The 26,889-nt window shown below is 44.0% G+C and overlaps 1 protein-coding gene and 1 long non-coding RNA gene across 5 annotated transcripts in view; one reads left to right on the forward strand and one right to left on the reverse strand.

The window, feature by feature from the left end:
• The window catches only part of LOC307195515, a 442,270-nt gene extending 420,274 nt beyond the window's left edge, over positions 1-21,996 (forward strand). For both annotated transcript variants that reach the window (XR_013830847.1, XR_013830848.1), the window contains 3 exons: positions 11,645-11,728; positions 12,571-12,610; positions 21,784-21,996. This is a non-coding gene — a long non-coding RNA (uncharacterized lncRNA). The remainder of the gene's footprint in view (positions 1-11,644; positions 11,729-12,570; positions 12,611-21,783) is intronic.
• Positions 17,873-26,889, reverse strand: part of LOC307195514 (uncharacterized protein) — a 169,349-nt gene continuing 160,332 nt past the window's right edge. For 2 of the 3 annotated variants that reach the window (XM_079939625.1, XM_079939626.1), the window contains 2 exons: positions 18,927-19,044; positions 17,873-18,218 (listed from right to left, as the gene is read on the reverse strand). In XM_079939625.1, the coding sequence (XP_079795751.1) occupies positions 18,083-18,218; positions 18,927-19,044 (254 nt within the window). In that variant the 3' untranslated portion in view covers positions 17,873-18,082. The remainder of the gene's footprint in view (positions 18,219-18,926; positions 19,045-26,889) is intronic. The other variant, XM_079939627.1, reaches the window with a different exon arrangement.

Genomic DNA, 26,889 nt, shown 5'->3' on the forward strand with positions numbered 1-26,889 from the left:
CATTTCTGGATTTATGATTTATTCTAATTAATTATATATAGATTATGTGACAGGAAGACCAAATAATATTTAAGAGCCTAGGATCCATGCTGCAATAAAATCCCGAATGATAAAGGAGCTACAATGTACTAAAATTTCCTGAGTGTCTACCATGTACGAGGGGTTTTGCTAGATGTTTTACATGTAATGTTTATACCAAGATGCTTCCTTGCAGCTCCTTTTTACAGAAGAGCAAATTAAGCTGAGTAATTTCCCCTGCATCACACAGAAAAAAGCTCAGAAATGGCAGAAAACCAGAATTAAAGCAGTCAGATTCTGAAGTACTTTGGTATGTCCTGGGTCTTTTATAGTCTGGCAAAAAGTACGCTCAGTTTGGGACAAGGGAGACTGAGTCAAAAGAGGTCATTCATTGGCTGGTAGTAGCTAATTCGGGGTTCTCTACATAGAGTCCTCTTTCAGTTAACACTCCACCTTTGTGAATTCTGAGTAGCTTCTGTAGACGATGTGGACCACAAGTCTCACTGAGTCAGCTGTGTAGTAATGTAGTAGGTTTGCACTCTCATTAAGTACAGAAGCCTCTAGGAGCAGATGACCAACCCATCCCCTCCCCCTCAATTAGGTCTTTTACATGTGGTGCTCTGGCAGCCTGTCTGCCTCTCTGTTCAGATACAGAGGGAGTTACCCATGTACTACACTATGTTTAGCCTGGAACTGGCAGAATACAAAAAGCCAAATAATCCTGGCAAATACAGAGACCATTAAGTTTGCATTAGATCCAACCATTGTTTGAGTCTCTATAAATAGACTTTTTCTTTATTGGATATAATTGAAGCTTATAGTGTTCTGTTCTTACCTATAACTCGTGTCATTGGAGCTGGCGAGTCTGTGGATCCTTTGCAGATAGAGTGTCTGATTCTGAGTGGTGCAGGCTTGATACGGATGGCTGCTGTGTCCCTGGTTTTGTTAAGGAACGATTGGGGAAGGCAAAGGGATTGTTGAAGCATAGCTGCCTCATAAACTTAATGTATATGCCTCCATAACTCCTCTTCCAAAAACATGAGCTTATCAATGGAGATGACTTATCAATGTTTGTATCAACACCATCAGGTGGGTAGAAGCTATCAGCCTTAAAATTAATATCTGTGTGTCAGCTGCATCCTTAGTGTTGTATTTAAAATGACTTTCTCCATTGGCGTCACCCTTCCAAACACTGTTTCTGTTTGCCTCTTCATAGGTCCCTTGATAACTCTGGATGCAGAATGGGGCAGGCTACAGGCAAGGCACACATAGATTCATAAGCACACTCAACTGGCAAGGTAGAGACTCGGATTTTCATTAGAGAGTTGACAATAGTTACCTGTGTGATTCTGAATGAGGTACTCAATTTCTCCGAGCCTCAGTGTTCTCATATAAAAATGGGAGACTCACCTAATTGACAGATGAGACATCTTTCAGCTCTGAAATTCAGTGGTTCTACTAGAAAATGGTAAGGAAACAGCAATGATTTCCCATCAAAACCTAGAGGCTTACAAGGTTTGGAGGCCTTCATTTGGTGATAAAAGCAGAGTTGGGGGAGAAAACTATCAAAACGAGGTCCTTTTAGTAACTGGGCTCTAAGAAATGGGATGAACAGGGCATTCCTTCATGCCTTGTCTTGCAATCTCTGTCATCCTGTGCTCTTCCTTCCCTTGCCTTATAATTTGGCTCAAATATTATTTTCCAAAAATAACTCTCCTTATTCTTCCCACAGTTTATGTTCCAGCAACTGCCTCCATGGAGTTCCCTATTAAGGTACCTGGATGTGATTGACATTTCTGTTCTTTCTCAGAAAGTTTTCAGAGATGTCTTTCCAGCTACATCTCCCCAGTTCTGTACACCAAATCATATCCACACTTCAAGGTTCAGTTCAAATATCACTACATCCTCAAAGTCTTCATAACACTCCATTTGAAAATACCATCTTCATTCACTATTCCATACTTACTTCTACTCATTATACTCATATCTCTATATCTTTCTTTTTCATAGATGTGAGTATATATATACATATATATATATGTATTGAGTATGACTCCTTCCTTAATTTCATATTGCCTTACAAATAGTAACTGCTCAATAAATATTTGGTGGGTAGATAATAGTCACAGACTATTTATCGTGAACTCGTATACCATATTGTGATTCTAAATGAGAAGGAATGAAACTAGGAAACAGAAATAGGAAGGGGGTGTATTGGAATCCTTGGAAGGGGGATTTGCAAATGCATATTTGCTTTGGTTTCTTTTGTTGACATAGTATTCGACTAATTTTGAAATTTCAGCTAACCTGAGAGTACTTGATAGTTTTATTTTTCTTAAAATAACTCATAGCTTTAAAAATTGAGGATTGCAACACTTATTTATTGTTTATTGATTTCGCTGATAATTCTGAATTCAAATTTTCATTGGTGTCAGGTTACACTTTGGTTTAATAACATCAACCAGACATAGGCTGACCAAAAATGCTACTTTCAGTAAGAAGCCTCTCCTGACACCAAGCTAGATACGTTCTCACTCTGACTTGAAACCCTTTGTATTTTTCAAATTATATTAGCACATTTGGCTGCAGATTGCAAAAAGTTATGTTCTAGTTCTGTCTTATTATATTTCATCCTTATTTATCATTTTTTCACCCACAAAATTAAAATTACTCTTTTCAGAGTAAGAAATAATAATAAGTAGTAGTAGTAATTAATGCATTACATTGTATGTCTTAGAAGGAAGCTTGTTTTTCTGGTTTCATAAGGCTTTAAGATCTTGAATAGTTGCTAGAACTTAAGAACTTCCCTTTGTTGCTCAGCTGATCATTTCATCACTGTTTATTTCTTAGTTGAATCGTTTTCCTTCATCATCAAATAGCTGCTCTGTTTCATACCACATGGAATATATATCAAGTTGCCCACTTTTGATTGTGTCTAACATTGCACACTGATTTGATTTTCAAGTCCATATAGCCAATATATAAATTCTTCCATCCAAGCTCATCCATTACATGTGTGGTCTATTTTGATGTTGCTTTGAAAATAAATGAATTTGCAATACTTCTGGTGAGAGTTTCAAGAAACAAATGTAGACAATATGCAGATTTTAAAATAGTTAACCTGGGTTTTCAAAATTTATGATATTCATATCTTTATAATGCTTTTTTTAAAAAAAATATTTATTTAATTTATTTATTTTTGTCTGTGTTGGGTCCATGTTGCTGTGTGTGGCCTTTCTCTAGTTGCGGTGAGCGGGGGCTACTCTTCGTTGCTGGGCGCAGGCATCTCATTGTGGTGGCTTCTCTTGTTGCGGATCATGGGCTCTAGGCACAAGGGCTTCAGTAGTTGTGGCTCATGGGCTTAGTTGCTCCGCGGCATGTGGGATCTTCCCAGACCAGGGCTCAAACCCGTGTCCCCTGCATTGGCAGGCAGATTCTTAACCACTGAGCCACCAGGGAAGACCAATGCCAGTTTTTTGGTCATTATTTTGCCTAATACTGAAATACCAATATGAGTATATTTTGTTTTTAAAAAAGTAGAGTTCACAAAATTAAAAACATATCAGTGAAATAAAATATTTGATATTTAAAATACATTTGGAAATAGAAAACCTCAAGCAAAGCACAAATCTACCAATGTATGTTAAACATCTTATTCTAATTATTAGAAAAAGTGTTTAAAATAACTATTAGGTAAAAATGAACACAATCATGAGAAACCCAAATTAAGATGACTTGATTTTCCTAAAAAATTTAACAGGAAGGCTTAATGCCCCAGTGTGGTCATTACTGAATCACAAGTGTTTTTGTTTTTGTTTTTTTCCTGGTAGGACGTTTTATTTTTTTTTTAATTTTTAAAATTTATGAATTTTATTTTATTTATTGTTTTATACAGCAGGTTCTTATTAGTCAACAATTTTATACACATCAGTGTACACATGTCAATCACAATCGCCCAATTGATCACACCACCCCCGTCCCCCTGCCGCTTTCCCCCCTTGGTGTCCATACGTTTGTTCTCTGCATCTGTGTCTCAATTTCTGCCCTGCAAACTGGTTCATCTGTACCAAGTTTCTAGGTTCACATATACGCGTTAATATACGATATTTGTTTTTCTCTTTCTGACTTACGTCACTCTGTATGACAGTCTCTAGGTCCATTCACATCTCTACAAATGACCCAATTTCGTTCCTTTTTATGGCTGAGTAATATGCCATTGTATATATGTACCACATCTTTATCGAGTTGTCTGTCGATGGGCATTTAGGTTGCTTCCATGACCTGACTATTGTAAATAGTGTTGCAATGAACACGGGGGTGCATGTGCCTTTTTGAATTAGGGTTTTCTCTGCGTATATGCCCAGTAGTAGGATTGCTGGATCGTATGCTAGTTCTATTTTTAGTTTTTTAAGGAACCTCCACACTGTTCTCCATAGTGGCTGTATCAACTTACATTCCCACCAACAGTGCAAGAAGGTTCCCTTTTCTCCACACCCTCTCCAGCACTTGTTGTTTGTAGATTTCCTGATGATGCCCATTCTACCTGGTATGAGGTGATACCTCATGGTAGTTTTGACTTGCATTTCTCTAATAATTAGTGATGTTGAGCAGCTTTTCATGTGCTTCTTGGCCATTTGTATGTCTTCTTCGGAGAAATGTCTATTTAGGTCCTCTGCCCATTTTTGGATTGTGTTGTTTTTTTAATATTGAGCTGCATGAACTGTTAATATATTTTGAAGATCAATCCTTTGTCCATTGATTTGTTTGCAAATATTTTCTCCCATTCTGAGGGTTCTCTTTTGTTTTTTTTTTTTTTATGGTTTCCTTTGCTGTGCAAAAGCTTCTAAGTTTCATTAGGTCCCATTTGTTTATTTTTGTTTTTATTTCCATTACTCTAGGAGGTGGATCAAAAGAGATCTTGCTGTGATTTATGTCAAAGAGTGTTTTTCCTATGTTTTCCTCTAGGAGTTTTATAGTGTCTGGGCTCACATTTAGGTCTCTAATCCATTTTGAGTTTATTTTTGTGTATGGTGTTAGGGAGGGTTCTAATTTCATTCTTTTACATGGAGCTGTCCAGTTTTCCCAGCACCACTTATTGAAGAGACTATCTTTTCTCCATTGTATATCCTTGCCTCCTTTGTCATAGATTAGTTGACTATAGGCGCATGGGTTTGTCTCTGGGCTTTCTATCTTGTTCCAGTGATCTATATTTCTGTTTTTGTGCCAGTACCATATTGTCTTGATGACTGTAGCTTTGTAGTATAGTCTGAAGTCAGGGAGTCTGATTCCTCCAGCTCCACTTTTTTCTCTCAAGACTGCTTTGACTATTCAGGGTCTTCTGTGTCTCCATAGAAACTTTAAGATTTTTTGTTCTAGTTCTGTAAAAAATGCCATAGGTAATTTGATAGGGATTGTATTGAATCTGTAGATTTTTGTATTTTTGTAGATTTTGTATAGTCATTTTCACAATATTGATTCTTCCAACCTAAGAACATTGTATATCTCTCTGTCTGTAGGTATCATCTTTAATTAGTTTCATCAGTGTCATAGTTTTCTGCTTACAGGTCTTTTGTCTCCCTAGGTAGGTTTATTCCTAGGTATTTTATTCTTTTTGTTGCAATGGTAAATGGAAGTGTTTCCTTAATTTCTCTTTCAGATTTTTTATCGTTAGTATATAGGAATGCAAGAGAATTCTGTGCATTAATTTTTTATCTTGCAACTTTACCAAATTCATTAACTCTAGTAGTTTTCCAGTAGCATCTTTAGGATTCTCTATGTATAGTATCATGTCATCTGCAAAGTGACAGTTTTACATATTCTTTTCCAATTTGTATTCCTTGTATTTCTTTTTCTTCTGTGATTGCCGTGGCTAGGACTTCCAAAACTATATTGAATAATAGAGTTGAGAGTGGACATCCTTGTCTTGTTCCTGATCTTAGAGGAAATGCTTTCAGTTTTTCACCATTGAGAATGATGTTTGCTGTGGGTTTGTCGTATATGGCCTTTATTATGGTGAGGTAGGTTCCCTCTATGCCCACTTTCTGGAGTGTTTTTATCATAAATCAGTGTTGAATTCTGTCAAAATCCTTTTCTGTATCTACTGAGATGATCATATGATTTTTATTCTTCAGTTTGTTAATATGGTGTATCACATTGATTGATTTGCATTTATTGAAGAATCCATGAATCTCTGGGATAAATCCCACTTAATCATGGTGTATGATCCTTTTAATATGTTGTTGGATTCTGTTTGCTAGTATTTTGTTGAGGATTTTTGCATCTATATTCCTCAGTGATATTGGTCTGTAATTTTCTTCTTTGTAGTATCTTTGTCTGGTTTTGGTATCAGGGAGATGGTGGCCTCATAGAATGGGTTTTGGAGTGTTCCTTCCTCTGCAATTTTTTGGAAGAGTTTGAGAAGGATGGGTGTTAGCTCTTCTCTAAATGTTTGGTGGAATTCATATGTGAAGCCATCTGGTCCTGGACTTTTGTTTGTTGGAAGATTTTTAATCACAGTTTCAATTTCATTACTTGTGATTGGTCTGTTCATATATTCTATTTCTTCCTGGGTCAGTCTTGGAAGGTTATACCTTTCTAAGAAGTTGTCCATTTCTTCCAGGTTGTCCATTTTATTGGCATAGATTTGCTTGTAGAAATCTGTTAGTATGCTTTGTATTTCTGCGGTGTCTGTTGCAACTTCTTCTTTTTCATTTCTAAATTTATTGATTTGAGTCCTCTCCCTCTTTTTCTTGGTGAGTCTGGTTAATGGTTTATCAGTTATATCTTCTCAAATAACCAGCTTTTAGTTTTATTGATCTTTGCTATTGTTTTCTTTGTTTGTATTTAATTTATTTCTGCTCTGATCTTTATGATTTCTTTCCTTCGGCTAACTTTGGGTTTTGTTTGTTCTTCCTTCTCTAGTTCCTTTAGATGTAAGGTTAGATTGTTGATTTGAGGTTTTTCTTGCTTCCTGAGGTAGGCTTGTATAGCTATAAACTTCCCTCTTAGAACTGCTTTTGCTGCATCCCATAGGTTTTGGACTGTCGTGTTTTCATTGTCATTTGTCTCTAGGTATTTTTTGATTTCCTCTTTAATTTCTTCAGTGATCTCTTGGTTATTTAGTAACATATGTGTTCGTGTTTTTTACGTTTTTCCCCCTGTAATTCATTTCTAATCTCATAGCATTGTGATCAGAAAGGATGCTTGATATGATTTCAATTTTCTTAAATTTACTGAGGCCTGATTTGTGACCCAAGATGTGATCTATCCTGGAGAATGTTCCATGTGCACTTGAGAAGAAAGTTTAATCTTCTGTTTTTGGATGGAATGTGCTATAAATATCAATTAAATCTATCTGGTCTATTGTTTCATTTAAAGCTTGTGTTTCCTAATCAATTTTCTGTTTGGATAATCTGTCAATTGGTGTAAGTGAGGATTAAAGTCCCCCACTATTGTTGTGTTACTTGTTTCCTCTTCTATAGCTGTTAGCAGTTGCCTTATGTATTTTTTCCTATGTTAGATGCATATATATTTATAATTTTTGTATCTTCTTCTTGGATTGATCCCTTGATCATTATGTAGTGTGCTTCCTTGTCTCTTGTAACATTCTTTAAAGTCTATTTTATCTGATATGAGTATTGCTACTGCGGCTTTCTTTTGATTTCCATTTGCATGGAATAAGTTTCTCATCCCCTCACTTTCAGTCTCTGTGTGTCCCTAGGTCTGAAGTGGGTCTCTTGTAGACATCATATATATGAGTCTTGTTTTTATATCCATTCTGTGAGCCTGTGTCTTTTGGTTGGAGCATTTAATCCATTCATGTTTAAGGTAATTATTGGTATGTATGCTCCTATGACCATTTTCTTAATTGTTTTGGTTTTGTTTTTGTAGGTCCTTTTCTTCTCTTCTGTTTCTCACTTAGAGAATTTCCTTTAGCATTTGTTGTAGTTTAGGTGGTGCTGAATTCTCTTAGCTTTTGCTTGTCTGTAAAGCTTTTGATTTCTCCATCGAATCTGAATGAGATCCTTGCTGGGTAGAGCAATCTTGGTTGTAGTTTCTTCCCTTTCATCACTTTAAGTATATCATGCCACTCCCTTCTGGCTTGTAGAGTTTCTGCTGAGAAATCAGCTGTTAACCTTATGGGAGTTCCCTTGTATGTTGTCATTTTTCCCTTGCTGCTTTCAATAATTTTTCTTTGTCTTATTTTTTGCCAATTTGATTACTATGTATCTCGGCGTGTTTCTCCTTGGGTTTGTCCTGTATGGGACTCTCTGCGCTTCCTGGACTTCGGTGGCTATTTCCTTTCCCATGTTATGGAAATTTTCGATTATAATCTCTTCAGATATTTTCTCTGGTCCTTTCTCTGTCTCTTCTCCTTCTGGGACCCCTATAATGTGAATGTGTTGTGTTTAATGTTGTCCCAGAGGTCTCTTAGGATGTCTTCATTTCTTTTCATTCTTTTCTCTTTATTCTGTTCTGCAGCAGTGAATTCCACCATTCTGTCTTCCAGGTCAGTTATCCGTTCTTCTGTCTCAGTTCTTCTGCTATTGTTTCCTTCTAGTGTAGTTTTCATTTCAGTTATTGTATTGTTCATCTCTGTTTGTTTGTTCTTTAATTCTTCTAAGTCTTTGTTAAACATTTCTTGCATCTTCTTGATCTTTGACTCCATTCTTTTTCCTAGGTCCTGGGCTCATCTTCACTATCATTATTCTGAATTCTTTTTCTGGAAGGTTGCCTATCTCCACGTCATTTAGTTGGTTTCCTGGAGTTGTATCTTGTTCCTTCATCTGGCACATAGTCCTCTGCGTTTTCTTCTTGTCTATCTTTCTGTGAATGTGGTTTTTGTTCCACAGGCTGCAGGATTCTAGTTCTTCTTGCTTCTGCTGTCTGCCCTCTGGTGGATGAGGCTCTCTAAGAGGCTTGTGCAAGTTTCCTGATGGGAGGGACTGGTGTTGGGTAGAGCTGGGTGATGCTCTGGTGGGCAGAGCTCAGTAAAGAGCTCTGAATTGCTTTCTCTTTTGTAAATAAGTTCATTTGTATCATTTTTTAAGGTTCCACATATAAGTGATACCATATGATGTTTGTCTTTCTATGTTTGGCTTACTTCACTTAGTATGATAATCTCCAGGTCCAACCATGTTGCTGCAAATGGCATTATTTCATTCTTTTTTATGGCTGAATAATACTCCATTGTAAATATATCTCACATCTTCTTTATCTATTCATCTGTTGATGGACATTTAGGTTGCTTCCATGTCTTCGCTATTGTAAATAGCATTTCAGTGAACATTGGGGTACGTGTATCTTTTTGAATTATGGTTTTCCCCAGATATATGTCTAGGAGTGAGATTGCAGGATCATATGATAGCTCTATTTTCAGGTTTTCAAGGAACCTCCATACTGTTCGCTATAGTGGCTGTATCAATTTACATTCCCACCAACAGTGTAGGAGTCTTCCTTTTTCTTCACATCCTCTCCAGCACTTATTATTTGTAGACTTTTTGATGATGGCCATTCTGACCGGTGTGAAGTGATACCTCATTGTAGTTTTGATTTGCATTTCCCTAAAATGACTATACTACCCAAGGCAATCTACAGATTCAGTGCAATCCCTATCAAATTATGAATGGCATTTTCCACAGAACTAGAACACATAATTTAAAATATTTTATGGAACAATGAAAGACCCTAAATAGCCAAAGCAATCTTGAGAAAGAAAAGCAGAGCTGAGGAATCAGGATCCCTGACTTCAGACTATACTATAAAGCTACAGTCATCAAAACAGTATGGTACTGTCACAAAAACAGAAATATAGATCGATGGAACAGGATAGAAAGCCCAGAAATAAACCCACACATCTATGGTCAATTAATCTACAACAAAGGAGGTAAGAGAATATACAATGGATGAAAGACAGTCTCTTCAATAAGTGGTGCTGGGAAAACTGGACAGCTACATGTAAAAGAATGAAATTAGAACAACTGTCACACCATGCACAAAAACAAACTCAAAATGTATTAAAGACCTAAATGTAAGACCAGATACTATAAAACTCCTAGAGGAAAACATAGGCAGAACACCCTTTGACATAAATTATAGCAATATCTTTTTGGATCCGTCTTCTAGAATAATGGAAATAAGAGCAAAGATAAAAAAAGGGGACCTAATTAAACTTAAAATCTTTTGCACAGCAAAGGAAACCATAAACAAAATGAAAAGACAATGTACAGAATGGGAGAAAATATTTACAGATGATGCAACCAACAAGGGATTAATCTCCAGAACATACAAACGGTCCATACTGCTCCGTATCAAAAAACACCCCAACCCAATCAGAAAATGGGTAGAAGATCTAAATAGGCACTTCTCCAAAGAAGACTTACAGATGACCAACAGGCAGATGAAAAAGTGAAAGGATTTTTCTTCACTTTTCTTCAGAGTCACCCATGAGATGGGCTGTAATACAGTAGTATCTCATTAGTTCCACTGCCCACATATAATGCAAATCCACCTGTAAAAACAAGGCTGATTTTTTCTTTCTCTGTCACCTGATTATAGGGAACCTCACATGATTCCATAACTGGAGGCTGAGGAAGGGTGGGCAACACACAGAAGTAGGGATCAGGAGAAACTGATCTATCTGCTCAAGCAACATACTTGTGTTTTCTGATCTGTTAAGACATGATATTGTATATGTCCTTTCCACTTAAAGATACTGATACTGCATCTTCTTAAACTCATGGCTTGTTGTGTCAACTAATACTGTACCTACTTTGTTATAAAAAAGCCAATTTATATATATATATATATATAAATTTTTTTTTTTTTTGCGGTACATGTGCCTCTCACTGTTGTGGCCTCTCCCGTTGCGGAGCACAGGCTCCAGATGTGCAGGCTCAGTGGCTATGGCTCACGGGCCCAGCCACTCTGCAGCATGTGGGATCTTCCTGGACCAGGGCACGAACCCGTGTCCCTTGCATCGTCAGGCGGACTCTCAACCACTGCGCCACCAGGGAAGCCCAAAAATCCGATTTATAATAGTCACTTTGTTTCCTTTAGTCAGGCTTTCAGTCTCTACCAGAGTTGAGTAGAAATAAAATAATTGCTTCTCCAACGAGAATAGTTATCCACACAAGAAAGTCGTTTTTATCTGAAAATTTTGATGTTTATACTGATTCTCCTCTTGGGGCCAACTAGGGCCTCCATTAGAGCATCTTAATTTGCCAGAGATACTTTGACTACTGTTGCTTCTACTGTGTTACAAGGCTTAAGTGGAAAAATTAATTGCACCACAGCTTGAATCTGCTGCAGAGCAGTGTCGTGCTCTGGGTCCCACTCACAACTAGCTGACTTATGTGTTAAGTAAAATGTAAGAGCACCACACCCACATGTGGTTTATGTTGCTTTCTAAGTATAGAGGTCCATCATAGGTTGCACTTTTCAACAACTGGTAGAAATTACAGGGTGCGGCAACCTGCTTTTTCTTTAGATACCCATAGATAACATGGACCACTGAATCTCTAGAAATTTCACTGATATACTAGAGACTAAATTTTCAGGGAGTTTATCTTCCACCCTCTGACATAAAACATCTTGACAGCTAGTGTCTGGTACTTCCTATTCACAGGTGCAATCATAATGTCATCAGTGTTGTGGACCAACATGATATTCTTTGGGATATTAGTTCAAGTCCCTGTGGACAGGCCCTGAGGTAAGACAATAAAGGTGTATTGATGTCCCTGCCAGGTAAAATCCAATTACTTCAGATATGCCTTGCCAATGGAGAAAAGTTTATTTGCCACATTAATAGCTGCATGCCACATGTCACTGGCTGTGTTGATTTGCTCCGGTAAAGATACACATCTGGAGGAAAGCTGCAGTGAGAATCACTCTTTGATGACATTAACAATAACCCAGTCATAGACCCATCCAGCTTTTGCATTGGCCAAACAGGCAATTTAAACAAGGATAGGCTGTGAATCATCACCCCTGCATCTTTCAAGTTGCTGATGGTTCAGGTAATCTCTATAATTCACTCAGAAATGTGGTACTGCACTTGGTTTAGTATTTTGGTAAGAAGGAGTAAATTTAGGGATGTCCACTTGGTCTTTCTACCATATTAGCCCTCATTCCATGAGTCAGAAAACCAGCTTATGGATTTTTTTCCATTTGCTGAGTATAGCTATTTCAACTGCAAATATAAAATTAACATGTGGGAACACCACAGGATGTTTTACTTGATTAACTAGGACGAACACAAGATGGACTCAGGCTGAAGGTCCATTTATTATTGACCTAACTTCCACATGGACCACAGTACTATTTTATTCCTCCACATTTGCATTAATTCAGAGCCAGTGTCCCTAAAGTCTGATTGCTACTCCTTCCAAGTTCATAGTCATTCTATGTAAATAGCTTCACAGACCCTTGGAAACATCTTGCAGAAATATTTGCAGTATATATTTGTATTAGTATTCTCTCGTTGATGTAACAAATTACCAAAAATTCAGTGGCATTAAAACAACACAAATTTATCATCTTGTATTTCCATAGGTTAGAAGTCTGATACAGTTCCCACTAGGCTGAAATCAAGGTAAGGCTATGTTCCTTTCTGGCACCTGTAAGGTCGGATCTTAACAAACGGCACCGCGAAACAGAGGAAAGCTTCAAGTGAGCTTTATTAGGGAGCGCTCCCGGGCGAGGTTCACTGGTCCGAGAGAAAGGGGCCAGAGAAGTCGCACCCGGGTGAGGCTTGGGCAAGATTTTATAGGGGAAGAAGGGAAAGGGGTGTGGTGAATCTGGGAGGGCGCAGGATAATCCTTATTTGGTGGTCTCTTCGGGTATCGTGGCAATATCTGGTGCCGGTTGCATCAGTCTTGGGACCGTTAGTCCTGCCCCTCGAAAGGCGGGAAGGCTGGGCCGGGTGGAAAGTCCCCAGGTCAGTTCCTGGAAGTGGGTGGTCCGGAAAGTCTCCAGGTCAGTTTCTGGAACTGGGTGGTCCGGAGAGTTTTGGTTTGATGCAACCTGTGAATCTGATTGCGTTCCCCTGCCTCGGGCCAGTTGGCCTTACATCCCTACATCTTTGGTGTAATGGGGCGGCGTTCTGACCTCTGGCTACTTATTGCTGAATGGAGGCGTCGAAAGGGGAGTCGGGCGACCAGAGGTCCGAGGCTTAGGGGAGACCAGTGGATGATTCTGTAGGAAGCAAGGTGTAAGGGCCGAGGAGCATTTGGTTTGTGGCCACCCGAGAGGCTTCCTCCATGCGCCTGCGAAGGAACCTAAGAAAACAGGGAGCAAACATGAGCAAGATACAGATGAGAATTAAGGGGCCTAGGATTGGTGTTAGCCAGGTGTAGAGGGTGGACTGCCACCAATCGGGAACTGGGGGAGGTGGACTGTCGCTGCCTGCGTTGGAGTTCTTCGTTTAAGCGCCAGAGAGCATCTACATTGTCCTCAACGACCGCTGTCTCGTTGATGTAGTAGCAGCGCTCTTCCTGTAGGAAGAGGCAGGTACCTCCTTTGTCGGCTGTCAGAAGGTCCAGGGCACGTCGATTTTGGAGGGCATCTCGGGCTACTGAGGTGATCTGGCGCTGGAGGGAGGTGATGGAGGTGGCAGAAGCCTCGATGGCTAGCTGGAGTTTCTGTTCTAGGTCACGGGATGTTGAGACACTGTGTGTTAGGGCTCCTTCCCCAATGCCCGCAGCAACGAGAGAGGAGGCTAGGGAAATGCCTGCGACCATAGGGAGAAAGATGGCCCTTTGGCCCTTAGAGAGGTCGAGGGCCCGTGTGAGTGCTATCAGTTCAGCCCTTTGAGAGGTTGTCCCTTCTGGGAGGCGGTTGGCCTCGATAATGGTTGAGATGGTTACTACCGCATAGGCCGCCCGGCAGCGTCCGTCGGGGCCGAGTATTGAGCTGCCATCTACAAAGAGGGTGCGGTCCGGGTTTAACAGTGGAGTATCAAAGCGTCCCTCCCTAGGTGGGCTGAGGGCCTCTACGACTTGGGGGCAGGAGTGGGAAGGGGAGGTCCCGGTATCAGAGATAGGCAAGAGGGAGGCCGGGTTTAGGCGGGGGGTGGGGGGGGGGTGGGAGTCGAGGGAGATAGCAGGCTTTTCACTGAACATTAGGTGGAACTCCTGGATGCGGGAGGGGCCCAGGAGGGAGAGAGACTTGTGGCCTAGGAGGTCGACCAGCCGGTGGGAGGAAAACACGCTTAGTGGGTGGGCCAGAGTCAGTTTGAGTGTCTGGTCAGTTCGGCTGCCGCCGCTAGGGCCCGAAGGCATGGTTGCCATCCCCGAATGGTTGGGTCTAGCTGGTTGGAGAGGTAAGCCACGGGGCGGTAGGAAGGCCCTACAGGCTGGGCAAGGAGTCCAGTGGCTATTCCGGCCCGTTCATCCACAAGAAGGTGAAAAGGTCGTTTGGGTTGAGCAGAGAAAGGGAAGGAGAAGATATCACAGCGTTACGGAGGGTGAGAAAGGCCTGTCGAATGGCGGAAGAAGAGGTGAGGGGTCCTTGAGGGGTTTCTTTAGCGGCTAGATATAAGGGTTTAGTGAGGAGAGCAAAGTTAGGGATCCAGTGTCGGAAAAATCCTACGAGGCCCAGAAAGAGAATTTGTTCCGCTGTTTCCGAAGGCTGGAGTTCATGGATAATCCAGGTGCGATCGGCTGTTAGACCTTTTGTGGTAGGGGTAAGGTGGAGCCCCAGGTAGGTTACAGAAGATACAGATAACTGAGCCTTGGCTGGGGAGACCCGATAACCATGAGAGCCAAGGTAATTGAGGAGATCTGCAGTGTGTTGTCTTGAGAGGCTGAGAGATGGGCTACAAAGGAGGAGGTCATCTACATATTGAAGGAGTGTGCTGGGGGTAAGGGAGCAGGAAGTGAGGTCCCGTGCCAGCGCCTGACCGAAGAGGTGAGGACTGTCGTGGAAGCCCTGGGGAAGAACTGTCCAGGTGAGCTGACTGGAAGTATGAGTATCCGGATCCGTCCAGGTAAAGGAGAAGAGGAAATAGGAGTCGGGATGTGGGGGATAGTGAAAAAGGCATCTTTGAGATCCAGAACCGTAAAGTGGGCTGTGGATGGGGGGATATGGGAGAGCAAGGTGTATGGGTTTGGTTCTACTGGGTGGAGAGGAATTATGGCCTCATTGATTAGTCGGAGGTCCTGGACCAGGTGATAATCCCCAGAGGACTTGCGGACAGGCAGGATGGGGGTGTTGCAGGGAGAGCCAGTGGGGATAAGGAGTCCCTGGTTTAGGAGTCTGGTGATAATAGGTTGTAGGCCCCTAAGGTGAGTCTAAGAGATGGGAAATTGGGGTCTTGATGGAAATTTGGAGGGGTCCTTTAGGCAGATGAGGACGGGGGAATGGTGTGTTGCTATTATGGGCTTAGAAGTATCCCAGACTTGGGCATTGATTGGGTTCGGTGTGATTGGAAGAGGGGGATAGGAGGGGGAGGGTTCTAGAGACAGGCCGAGAAGAGGAAGCAGGAGTTGGGAGGAGGGGACCTTAGGGTCAAGTCTAACCAGCTGGAGGGAGGCCCCTAAGTGGAAAAGGACATCTCGGCCTAGCAAGGGAACTGGGCAGCATGGTATGACTAAGAAGGAATGAGTAAAAGGGAGTCCTTCGATATGACATGGGAGTGGACCGGTCTGGAGTGGGAAGGATGGTTTGCCATCAATACCCATGACCGAGATCTGGGAAGGAGAAACTGGCCTGGAATAAGTAGGCAGGACCGAATAGGTAGCCCCCATGTCCACCAGAAATGAGATGGACTTACCTGCTACCTGTAGTGTTAACCCTGGGCTCGGTGACGGTGATGGGGGTCTTCGAGTCCGGGCACCGTCAGTCGTCAGCCAATCCCAGCAGTTCGAGTGGTAATGCCGTTGGGTCGGCCTGCCCCCTGTGTGGAGACGCTGAGGGAGGGCCAGTCGTAGGGCAGTCACTCTTCCAGTGGCCCGTTAGCCCGCAGCTGGGACAGGGCTTAGGAGGAGGTCGGGGATTGGGACATTGGCGAGCCCAGTGGCCTTCTTTTCCGCATTTGAAGCAGGCCCCCGGCGGGGTTGCCTTTTGTGGACCCCGTGGATGCTGTGATCCATGGGAGATGGCCAGCCTTAGGGCGGCTACAAGAGCTTGGGTTTGGAGGGCCACCTTCTGGTGCACCCGAGCCTGTCGGCTGGATTCTGCCAAATCCTCACGGCCATTGTAGAGTTTAAAGGCCATCTTTACCAGACCTCGAATAGGGGTTTGAGGGCCGTCTTCTGCCCGTTTTAATTTCTTTCGGACGTCCGTGGCTGATTGGGTGATAAAATGGGTGGCCAGGACCGCTGCCCCTGCTGGGGTGTCAGGATCCAGCTGGGTGTAGAGAGTTAAAGCCTCCGTAAGGCGATTGAGAAAGATAGCTGGATTTTTGTTAGGTTCTTGGGTTCTCTCCTTTAGTTTTTCAAAATTGACTACCTTATGAGCGGCAGCCTGCATGCCAGCCAGGAGGCATTGGATCATGAGGTCCGTTTACGACGGCCATCGTGGCCATCCTGATAAGTACAGCCTGGATGGGTGCCAGGTACGGCAGTCGCTCCGACAGGCATGGAGTTGTTGGTAAGGTGAACCTGATCTGCATGGTTTCGGGCAGCCGTTTGAATTCTTTCCCTTTCGTCAGGGGTTAAGGTAGAGGACAGAACCACAAAGATATCGTGCCAGGTTAGATCGTAAGCTTGAGATAGGTAGCGAAATTCTTTGATGTAGTGGGAGGAGTCGGCAGAGAAGGAGCCTAATCGTTTTTCAATTTGAGAGAGGTCCTGGGGAGAGAAAGGGACATGGACTCTGACCAGTCCTTCCGCTCCTGCTACCTCCCTCAGAGGGCAGAGGAGATTTGGATCTTGGGAGTCGTGAGAGCGTGTATGTGCACTAATTGGCGAAGCAAGGGGCGTGGGAGGAGAAACCGTTGAGGGAGGCGGAGCAGGGTTCGGGAGGAGGAGGGACCGCTTCAGGGTAGGGTGGAGGTTGGAGAGGAGCTCTGGAGGGGGGAGAGGCGAGAGATTCGGGTGGGTCGGTTAGTGGGGAGGAATCATCCTCCAAGGGGATTGAGGTTTTGGAAGGAAGAGATGTTTGTTTGGCAAGGAGGATTTGAGAGGTAGAACAATTGATGCAAAGGGAGGGGCGAGAGCGCAAATACCAAAAAACCTGGACATAGGGGACCTCAGACCATTTGCCCGTCCTGCGGCAGTAATTATCTAGATCACGGAGGATGTTAAAATCGAAAGTCCCTTCAGGAGGCCATTTGGATTGATTGTCTCGAGGATAAGCCGTCGGCGACGGAGATCTTGGGAGAAACTGAGGGCTGTAAAATTGGCTAGGAGACACCCCAGGGGCGTCTTAGGATCTGGTTTCGATTGTGAGGTTCCCATGACCCCCAGTCTGTCCCTGAGTGATTGGAGAGGGAGAGAGGCGTCCCTGGTCTCAGTCTCCAATTCACGGCAGGTCAGAGGGTGGTCAGGCGATTGGGACGTCTCCACAGTTGCCCGAGGCCCGGAGAGAGAACGGAGGAGTCCCTGACGCGGCCGCGATTAGGGACAGGGAGTCCGGTGGGCCGGGACTCTGGGGGTCGGAGGGAACAAGGGAGGGGGACTTACCCCGTGTTCTGCTGGATCGGGTGGATGAGTAGAGGTTCCCTGGTTGTCTCCTGGGGGAGGGGAGGAGCGGCCCGCGCGGTAACCCGCGGGGCTTTACCCCTCCCGGGTTTCGGCACCAAATGTAAGGTCGGATCTTAACAAACGGCACCGCGAAACAGAGGAAAGCTTCAAGTGAGCTTTATTAGGGAGCGCTCCCGGGCGAGGTTCACTGGTCCGAGAGAAAGGGGCCAGAGAAGTCGCGCCCGGGCGAGGCTTGGGCAAGATTTTATAGGGGAAGAAGGGAAAGGGGTGTGGTGAATCTGGGAGGGCGCAGGATAATCCTTATTTGGTGGTCTCTTCGGGTATCGTGGCAATATCTGGTGCCGGTTGCATCAGTCTTGGGACCGTTAGTCCTGCCCCTCGAAAGGCGGGAAGGCTGGGCCGGGTGGAAAGTCCCCAGGTCAGTTCCTGGAAGTGGGTGGTCCGGAAAGTCTCCAGGTCAGTTTCTGGAACTGGGTGGTCCGGAGAGTTTCGGTCTGATGCAACCTGTGAGTCTGATTGCGTTCCCCTGCCTCGGGCCAGTTGGCCTTACAGCACCTTTAAGAGAAAATATTTCCTTGCATTTTCCAGCTCTAGAGGTTGCCCACATTCCTGGCTCCCTTCCTCCATCTTCAAAGGCAGCAACGTTTCATCTCTCTGGCCATTCTTCCTTGTAACATTTCCCTTTGACTCTCTGATCTCTTTTTAGCCTCCCCTTCCAATTTAAGGACTCTTTTAGTTACATTGAATTAATCTGGATAAGGCAGAAAAATCACCCTTTTTAAATGTCAGCTGATTGACTGGAAATCTTAATTCCATATCAATCTTAATTCTATTTTGCCATATAAGCTAACATAGTCCATATACTCTAACATAGTGACAGTTTTCCTGGATTAGGACAAAGACATCTTTGGGGGTTCATTATTCTGCCTACCACAATACTATAATCTTATTGCAGAGTACTTCCTCAAAGATATCAGACTCCCCTTCTATAAGGGACTGCTAATTGGGTGAGAAGCCATGACTATGTTGACAGTTCAAATAAGCTGACTGCTCACCATGCCTAGGGAATATTTGTTTATACACAGGCATACCTTGGAGATATCGCAGGTTCAGATCCAGATCAATGCAATAAAGCGAATACCACAATAAAGTGAGGGACATAATTCTTTTAGTTTCCCAGTACATATAAAAGTTACGTTTACACTTTTTACTGTAGTCTATGAAGTGTACAATAGCATTATATCTAAAAGACAATGTACATACCTTAATTTTAAAATACTAACCATCACCTGAGCCTTTAGTGAGTCATAATCTTTTTGCTGGTGGAGGGTCTTGCGCCAGTGCTGATGGCTGCTGACGGCTGGGGTTGCTGTGGCAGTTTCTTAAAATAAGACAACAGTGAAGTTGCCACATTAGTTGACCCTTCCTCTCACTAACGATATCTTTGTCACTTTCAACGCCCTTTCATAGCATTTTACTCACAGAACTTTCAAAATGGCAGCAGTCCTCTCAAACCCTGCCCCTACTCTATCAAAGTTACATACATAATACTCTAAATCCTTTATTTTCATTTCAAAAATATTTGTAGTATCTTCACCAGAAGTAGATTCCATGTCAAGAAACCACTTTCTGTGCTCATCCATAAGAAGCACCCCCTCACCTGTTCAAGTTTTATCATGAGATTGCAGCAACTCAGTCACATGTTCAGGCTCCACTTTTTTTTTTTAACATCTTTATTGGACTATAATTGCTTTACAGTGTTGTGTCAGTTTCTGCTGTATAACAAAGTGAATCAGCTCTATGTGTATGTATATCCCCATATCCCCTCCCTCTTGGATCTCCCTCCCACTCTCCTTACCCCACCCCTCTAGGTGGTTGCAAAGCTATTTCCACCACATTTGCAGTTATTTTCTCCAAAATCATCCATGAGGGTTGGTATCAACTTCTTCCAAACTCCTCTTAATGTTGTTATTGGGACCTCTTCCCATGAATCACTAATATGCTTCATGGCATCTAGAATGGTGACTCCTTTCCATAGAGTTGTCAATTGACTTTGCCCAGATCCATCAGATCCACTATCTGTGTCAGCTATAGCCTTATGGGATGTATTTCGTAAATAATAAAATTTGAGAGTCAAAATGACTCCTTTATCTACAGGCTGCAGAGTGGATGTTGTGTTAGCAGGCATGAAAACAACATGAATCTCATCGTACATCTCTATCAGAGCTCTTGGCTGACCAGGTGCATTGTCAGTGAGTAGTAATATTTTGTGAGGAATCTTTTTTTCTAAGCAGTATGTCTCAACAGTGGGCTTAAAGTATTCAGTTAACCATGTTGTCAACAGATGTACTCTCTTTGAGACTTTGTTGCTCCATTTATTGAGAACAGGCAGAGTAGATTTAGCGTAACTCTTCAGGACCCTGGGATGTGGGGAATGGTAAATCAGCACTGGCTTCAACTTCAAGTCACCAGCTGCATTAGCCCCTAACAAGAGAGTCAGCCTGTCCTTTGAAACTTCAAAGCCAGGCATTGACTTCTCTTTGGCTATGAAAGTCTTAGATGGCATGCTCTTCCAATAGAAGGTGGTTTTGTCTGCATTGGAATCTACTGTTTAGAGTAGCCACCTTCATTAACTATCGCAGCTGGATCTTCAGAATAACTTGCTGCAGCTTCTACACCAGCACTTCTGCCTTAATGTTATGGAGACAGCTTCTTTCCTTAAACCTCATGAATCAACCTCAGCTAACTTCAAACTTTTCTCTGCAGCTTCTTTACCTCTCTCAGCTTTCATAGGATTGAAGAGAGTTAGGACCTTGCTCTGGGTTAGGCTTTGGCATAAGAGAATGTTGTAGCTGGTTTGATCTCCTAACCAGACCACTGAAACTTTCTTATCAGCAATAAGGCCCTTTCACTTTCTTATTATCATGTATTCACCAGACGAGCACTTTTAATTTCCTTCAAGAACTTTTCCTTTGCATTTACTTGGCAGTTTGGCACAGGAAGCCTAGTTTCTGCCCTATCTCAGCTTTGTACATGCCCTCCTCACTAAGCTAATTTATTTCTATCTTTTTACTTAAAGTGAGAGCTGTACAACCCTTCCTTTCATTTGAACACTTAGAGACCATTGTAGGGCTATTAATTGGCCTAATTTCAATATTGCTGTGTCTCAGGGAATAGAGAGGCTTGAGGAGAGGGAGAGAGATGGGAGAGAGAGGGAAATGGCTGGTTGGTGGAGCAGTCAGAATACACACAATATTTATCAGTTAAGTTCACAGCCATCTTATGAGGGTGCAGTTCATGTTTCCCCAAAGCAATGACAATATGGTAGTCACATCAAAGGTCACCCGGTCACCATAACAAACATAATAATTAATAACGAAAAGTTTGAAATATTTTGAGAACTGCAAAAATGTGACACAGAGACATGAGGTGAGCAATTGCTGCTCGAAAAATGGTGCTGATAGAATTTCTCCATGTAGGGTTTCCACAAAACGTCAACTTGTAAAAAACACAATATCTGGGAAGCTCAGTACTGCAAAGGGCAATAAAACCACAGACACCTGTAGATGAAGTAGCACTTTAGTGAACTGACCATCTGTTTCATTCCTTGGCTCACCGTAAATCATAAACCACTCTCATAGATTCCTTTACTTTGTCAAAATACTCTTATCTCCACCTTATCCATGATGCCTATCACAGTGTTGGTGACCACATTGTTTCTCATGGCTACTTACTCTTACCTGGACTCCTTGCTCCAGAATTCCATCATCTCTTTTGAATTCAGGAAGTTCATTTTAAAGGCAGCATTTCACACTATCAGTCCTAGCCTAAGAGACAGCCATCATGGAGATTTTAGGGATGCCGTCTCTCTTGTTATTATTTAATTTTGTAATGTTTTAGAGAGTGGAGTGTCCACTGGGTCCTCCTGGTGGTTAGAGTCAAGGAAACGCTGTTCTATTTCTACATAATAACTTCAGTCCACTACTTGCATCTCTCTGTCTTGATTGCTTCCTACAAATTATGCCAGGGAAATTCTGTCGTTGAAATTTTATTGAATTGAAGTCATCATTAAAACCATGATTCGGTCAATCAAACTAATAACCTGCTGGGTCACTTACAGCTGTTCGCAGTAACACATTAAATCAAGAATCTTGGGGACTTCCGGGAAGATGGCAGAAGACCAAGACGCGGAGATCCCCTTCCTCCCCACAGATAAACCAGAAATACATCGACTCCTGGAACAACTCGTACAGAACACCTACTGAACGCTGGCAGAAGACCTCAGACCTCCCAAAAGGCAAGAAACCCCCAATGTACCTGGGTAGGGCAAAAGAAAAAAGAATAAACAGAGGCAAAAGAATAGGGACGGGACCTGCACCAGTGGGAGGAAGCTGTGAAGGAGGAATGGTTTCCACACACTAGAAGCCCCTTCGCGGGCGGAGACTGCGGTGGGGGGGGGAGCTTCGAAGCCGCAGAGGAGAGCACACCAACAGGGCTGTGGAGGGCAAAGCAGAGAGATTCCCGCACAGAGGATCGGTGCCAACCAGCACTCACCAGCCCAAGAACCTTGTCTGCTCCCCCGCTGGAGCGGGCGGGGCTGGGAGATGAAGCTCGGGCTTCGGTCGTAGCGCAGGGAGAGGACTGGGGTTGGCGGCGTGAACACAGCGTGCAGGGGGTTAGTGTGCCACGGCTAGCCGGGAGGGAGTCCGGGGAAAAGTCTGGACCTGCCGAAGAGGCAAGAGACTTTTTCTTCCCTCTTTGTTTCCTGGTGTGCGAGGAGAGGGGATTAAGAGCGCTGCTTAAAGGAGCTCCAGAGACGGGCGCGAGCCGCGGCTAAAAACGCGGACCCCAGAGACGGGCATGAGACGCTAAGGATGCTGCTGCCGCCACCAAGAAGCCTGTGTGCGAGCACAGGTCGCTATCCACACCCCCCTACTGGGCAGCCTGTGCAGCCCGCCACTGCCAGGGTCCCGTGATCCAGGGAAAACTCCCCTGGGAGAACGCACAGCACGCCTCTGGCTGGTGCAACATCACGCTGGCCTCTGCCGCCGCAGGCCCGCCCCGCACTCCGTGCCCCTCTGTCCCCCCGGCCTGAGTGAGCCAGAGCCCCCAAATCAGCGGCTCCTTCAACCCCATCCTGTCTGAGGGAAGAACAGACGCCCTCCGGGGACCTACACGCAAAGGCGAGGCCAAATCCAAAGCTGAACCCCAGGAGCTGTGAGAACAAAGAGAAAGGGAAATCTCTCCCAGCAGCCTCAGGAGCAGCGGATTAAAGCTCCACAATCAACCTGATGTACCTGCATCTGTGAAATACCTGAATAGACAACGAATCATCCCAAATTGAGGAGGTGGACTTTGAGAGCAAGATTTATTTTTTCCCCTTTTCCTCTTTTTGTGAGTGGGTATGCTTCTGTGTGAGATTTTGTCTGTATAGCTTTGCTTCCACCATTTATCCCAGGGTTTTATCCATCCGTTTTTTTTTTTCTTAATAATTATTTTTTATTATAATAAATTTATATTTTATCTTTATTTTACTGTATCTTCTTTCTTTTTTTCTTCCTTCCCCCCTACCTCCCTCCCTCCCACCTTTCTTCCTTCCTTCCTTCCTTTCTTTTCTTTCTTCCTACTTCTACTAATTCTTTCTCTCTACTTTTTCTCCCTTTTATTCTGAGCCGTGTGGATGAAAGGCTCTTGGTGCTCCAGCCAGGAGTCATTGCTGTACCTCTGAGGTGGGAGAGCCAACTTCAGGACACTGGTCCACAAGAGACCTCCCAGCTCCATATAATATCAAACAGCAAAAATCTCCCAGAGATCTCCAACTCAACACCAGCACCCAGCTGCACTCAATGACAAGCAAGTTACACTGCTGGACACCCTATGCCAAACAACTAGCAAAACAGGAACACAACCCCACCCATTAGCAGAGAGGCTGTCTAAAATCATAATAAGTCCACAGACACCCCAAACACACCACCAGGCGTGGACCTGCCCACGAGAGAGACAAGATCCAGCCTCATCCACCAGAACACAGGCACTAGTACCCTCCACCAGGAAGCCTACACAACCCACTGAACCAACCTTAGCCACTGGGGACAGACACCAAAAACAACGGGAACTACGAACCTGCAGCCTGCAAAAAGGGACCCCAAACACAGTAAGATAAGCAAAATGAGAAGACAGAAAAACACACAGCAGATGAAGGAGCAAGATAAAAACCCACCAGACCTAACAAATGAAGATAGGCAGTCTACCTGAAAAAGAATCCAGAATAATGATAGTAAAGATGATCCAAAATCTTGGAAATAGAATAGACAAAATGCAAGAAACATTAACAAGGACCTAAAAGAACTAAAGATGAAACAAACAATGATGAACAACACAATAAATGAAATTAAAAATACTCTAGATGGGATCAATAGCAGAATAACTGAGGCAGAAGAACGCATAAGTGACCTGGACGATAAAATAGTGGAAATAACTACTGCAGAGCAGAATAAAGAAAAAAGAATGAAAAGAACTGAGAACAGTCTCAGAGACCTCTGGGACAACATTACACGCACCAACATTCGAATTATAGGGGTTCCAGAAGAAGAAGAGAAAAAGAAAGGGACTGAGAAAATATTTGGAGAGATTATAGTTGAAAACTTACCTATTATGGGAAAGGAAATAGTTAATGAAGTCCAGGAAGCACAGAGAGTCCCATACAGGATAAATCCAAGGAGAAATACGCCAAGACACATATTAATCAAACTGTCAAAAATTAAATACAGGGTGGGACCTTGAAGATGGCAGAAGAGTAAGACGTGGAGATCACCTTCCTCCCCACAGATACACCAGAAATACATCTACACGTGGAACAACTCCTACAGAACACCTACTGAAGGCTGGCAGAAGACCTCAGACCTCCCAAAAGGCAAGAAATTCCCCACGTACCTGGGTAGGGCAAAAGAAAGAAAGAAAAAACAGAGACAAAAGAATAGGGACGGCACCTGCACCAGGGGGAGGGAGCTGTGAAGGAGGAAAAGTTTCCACACACTAGGAAGCCTCTTCGCGGGCGGAGACTGCGGGAGGCAGAGGGGGGAGCTTCGAAGCCGCGGAGGAGTGCACAGCAACGGGTGCGGAGGACAAAGCGGTGAGATTCCCGCACAGAGGATCGGTGCCAACCGGCACTCACCAGCCCGAGAGGCTTGTCTGCTCACCCGCCGGAGCGGGCGGGGCTGGGAGCTGAGGCTCGGCTTTGGTAGGAGCGCAGGGAGAGGACTGGGGTTGGCGGCGTGAACACAGCCTGCAGGGGGCTAGTGCGCCACAGCTGGCCGGGAGGGAGTCCAGGGAAAAGTCTGGACCAGCCGAAGAGGCAAGAGACTTTTTCTTCCCTCTTTGTTTCCTGGTGCGTGAGGAGAGGGGTTTAAGAACGCTGCTTAAAGGAACTCCAGAGACGGGCGCGAGCCGCGGCTAAAAGCGCGAACCCCAGAGATGGGCGCGAGCCGCGGCTGAAAGCGCGGACCCCAGAGACGGGTGCGAGCCGCGGCTGAAAGCGCGGACCCCAGAGACGGGCGCGAGCCGCGGCTGAAAATGCGGACTCCAGAGACGGGCGGGAGACGTTAAGGCTGCTGCTGCCGCCACCAAGGGGCCTGTGTGCGAGCACAGGTCACTCTCCACACCCCTCTTCCGTGGAGCCTGTGCAGCCCGCCACTGCCAGGAACCTGCCAGGTTCCAGGGACAACTTCCCCGAGAGAACGCACGGCGGGTCTCAGGCTGGTGCAAAGTCACGCCGGACTTTGCCGCCGCAGGCCCGCCCCGCACTCCTTGCCCCTCCCTCCCCGCCGGCCTCAGTGCGCCAGAACCCCCGAATCAGCGGCTCCTTTAACCCCGTCCTGTCTGAGCAAAAAACAGACGCCCTCCAGCGACCTACATGCAGAGGCAGGGCCAAATCCAAAGCTGAGCCCCTGGGAGCTGTGAGAACAAAGAGAAAGGGAAATCCCTCCCTGCAGCCTCAGAAGCAGCAGATTAAAGCTCCACAATGAACTTGATATACCCTGCATCTGTGGAATACCTGAATAGACAACCAATCATCCCAAATTAAGGAAGTGGACTTTAGGAGCAAGATCTATGATTTTTTTCCCTTTTCCTCTTTTTGTGAATGTGTATGTGTATGCTTCTGTGTGAGATCTTGTCTGTATAGTCTTGCTTCCACCATTTGTCCTAGGGTTCTATCCGTCCATGTTTATTTCTTAAAATTTTTTTCTTAATAATCAATTTTAATTTTAATAACGTTATTATACTTTACCTTCGTCCTTTCTTTCTTTCTTTCCTTCCTTCCTTCCCTCCTTTAGACAACGAATCATCCCAAATTGAGGAGGTGGTCTCTGACAGCAAGATTTATGATTTTTCCCCCTTTACCTCTTTTAGTGAGGGTGTATGTGTATGCTTCTGTATAAGATTTTGTCTGTATAGCTTTGCTTCCAACATTTGTCCTAAGGTTCTATCCGTCCCTTTTTTTTTTTTCCTAAATAAGAATTTTTTAATTCAATAACTTTATTATACTTTATTGTATTTTTACTGTATCTTCATTCTTTCTGTTCTTTCTTCTTTCCCTCCTTCCTTCCTTCCTCCCTCCCTCCCTCCCTCCTTTCCTTCTTGACTTCTTTCCTTCTTTGCTTCTTTCTTTCTTCCTTCCTTCTCTCCTTTCCTTCTTTCTTTCCTCATACTTCTACTAATTCCCTCTACTTTTTCTCCCTTTTATTCTGAGCCGTGTGGATGAAAGGCTCTTGGTGCTCCAGCCAGGAGTCATTGCTGTACCTCTGAGGTGGGAGAGCCAACTTCAGGAGACTGGTCCACAAGAGACCTCCCAGCTCCACATAATATCAAACGGCAAAAATCTCCCAGACCTCCATCTTAACACCAGCACCCAGCTTCACTCAACGACCAGCAAGCCACAGTGCTGGACAACCTATGCCAAACAACTAGCAAAACAGGAACACAACCCCACCCATTATCAGAGAGGCTGCCTAAAATCATAATAAGGCCACAGACACCCCAAAACACACCAGCAGACGTGAACCTGCCCAGTAGAGAGACAAGATCCAGCCTCATCCACCACAACAGAGACACTAGTCCCCTCCACCAGGAAGCCTACACAACCCACTGAACCAACCTTAGCCACTGGAGACAGACATGAAAAACAGCGGGAACTATGAACCTGCAGCCTGCAAAAAGGAGACCCCAA

Source organism: Stenella coeruleoalba, assembly GCF_951394435.1.
Source record: "Stenella coeruleoalba genome assembly, chromosome: 12".
In the NCBI taxonomy this organism is placed as follows: Eukaryota; Metazoa; Chordata; class Mammalia; order Artiodactyla; family Delphinidae; genus Stenella; species Stenella coeruleoalba.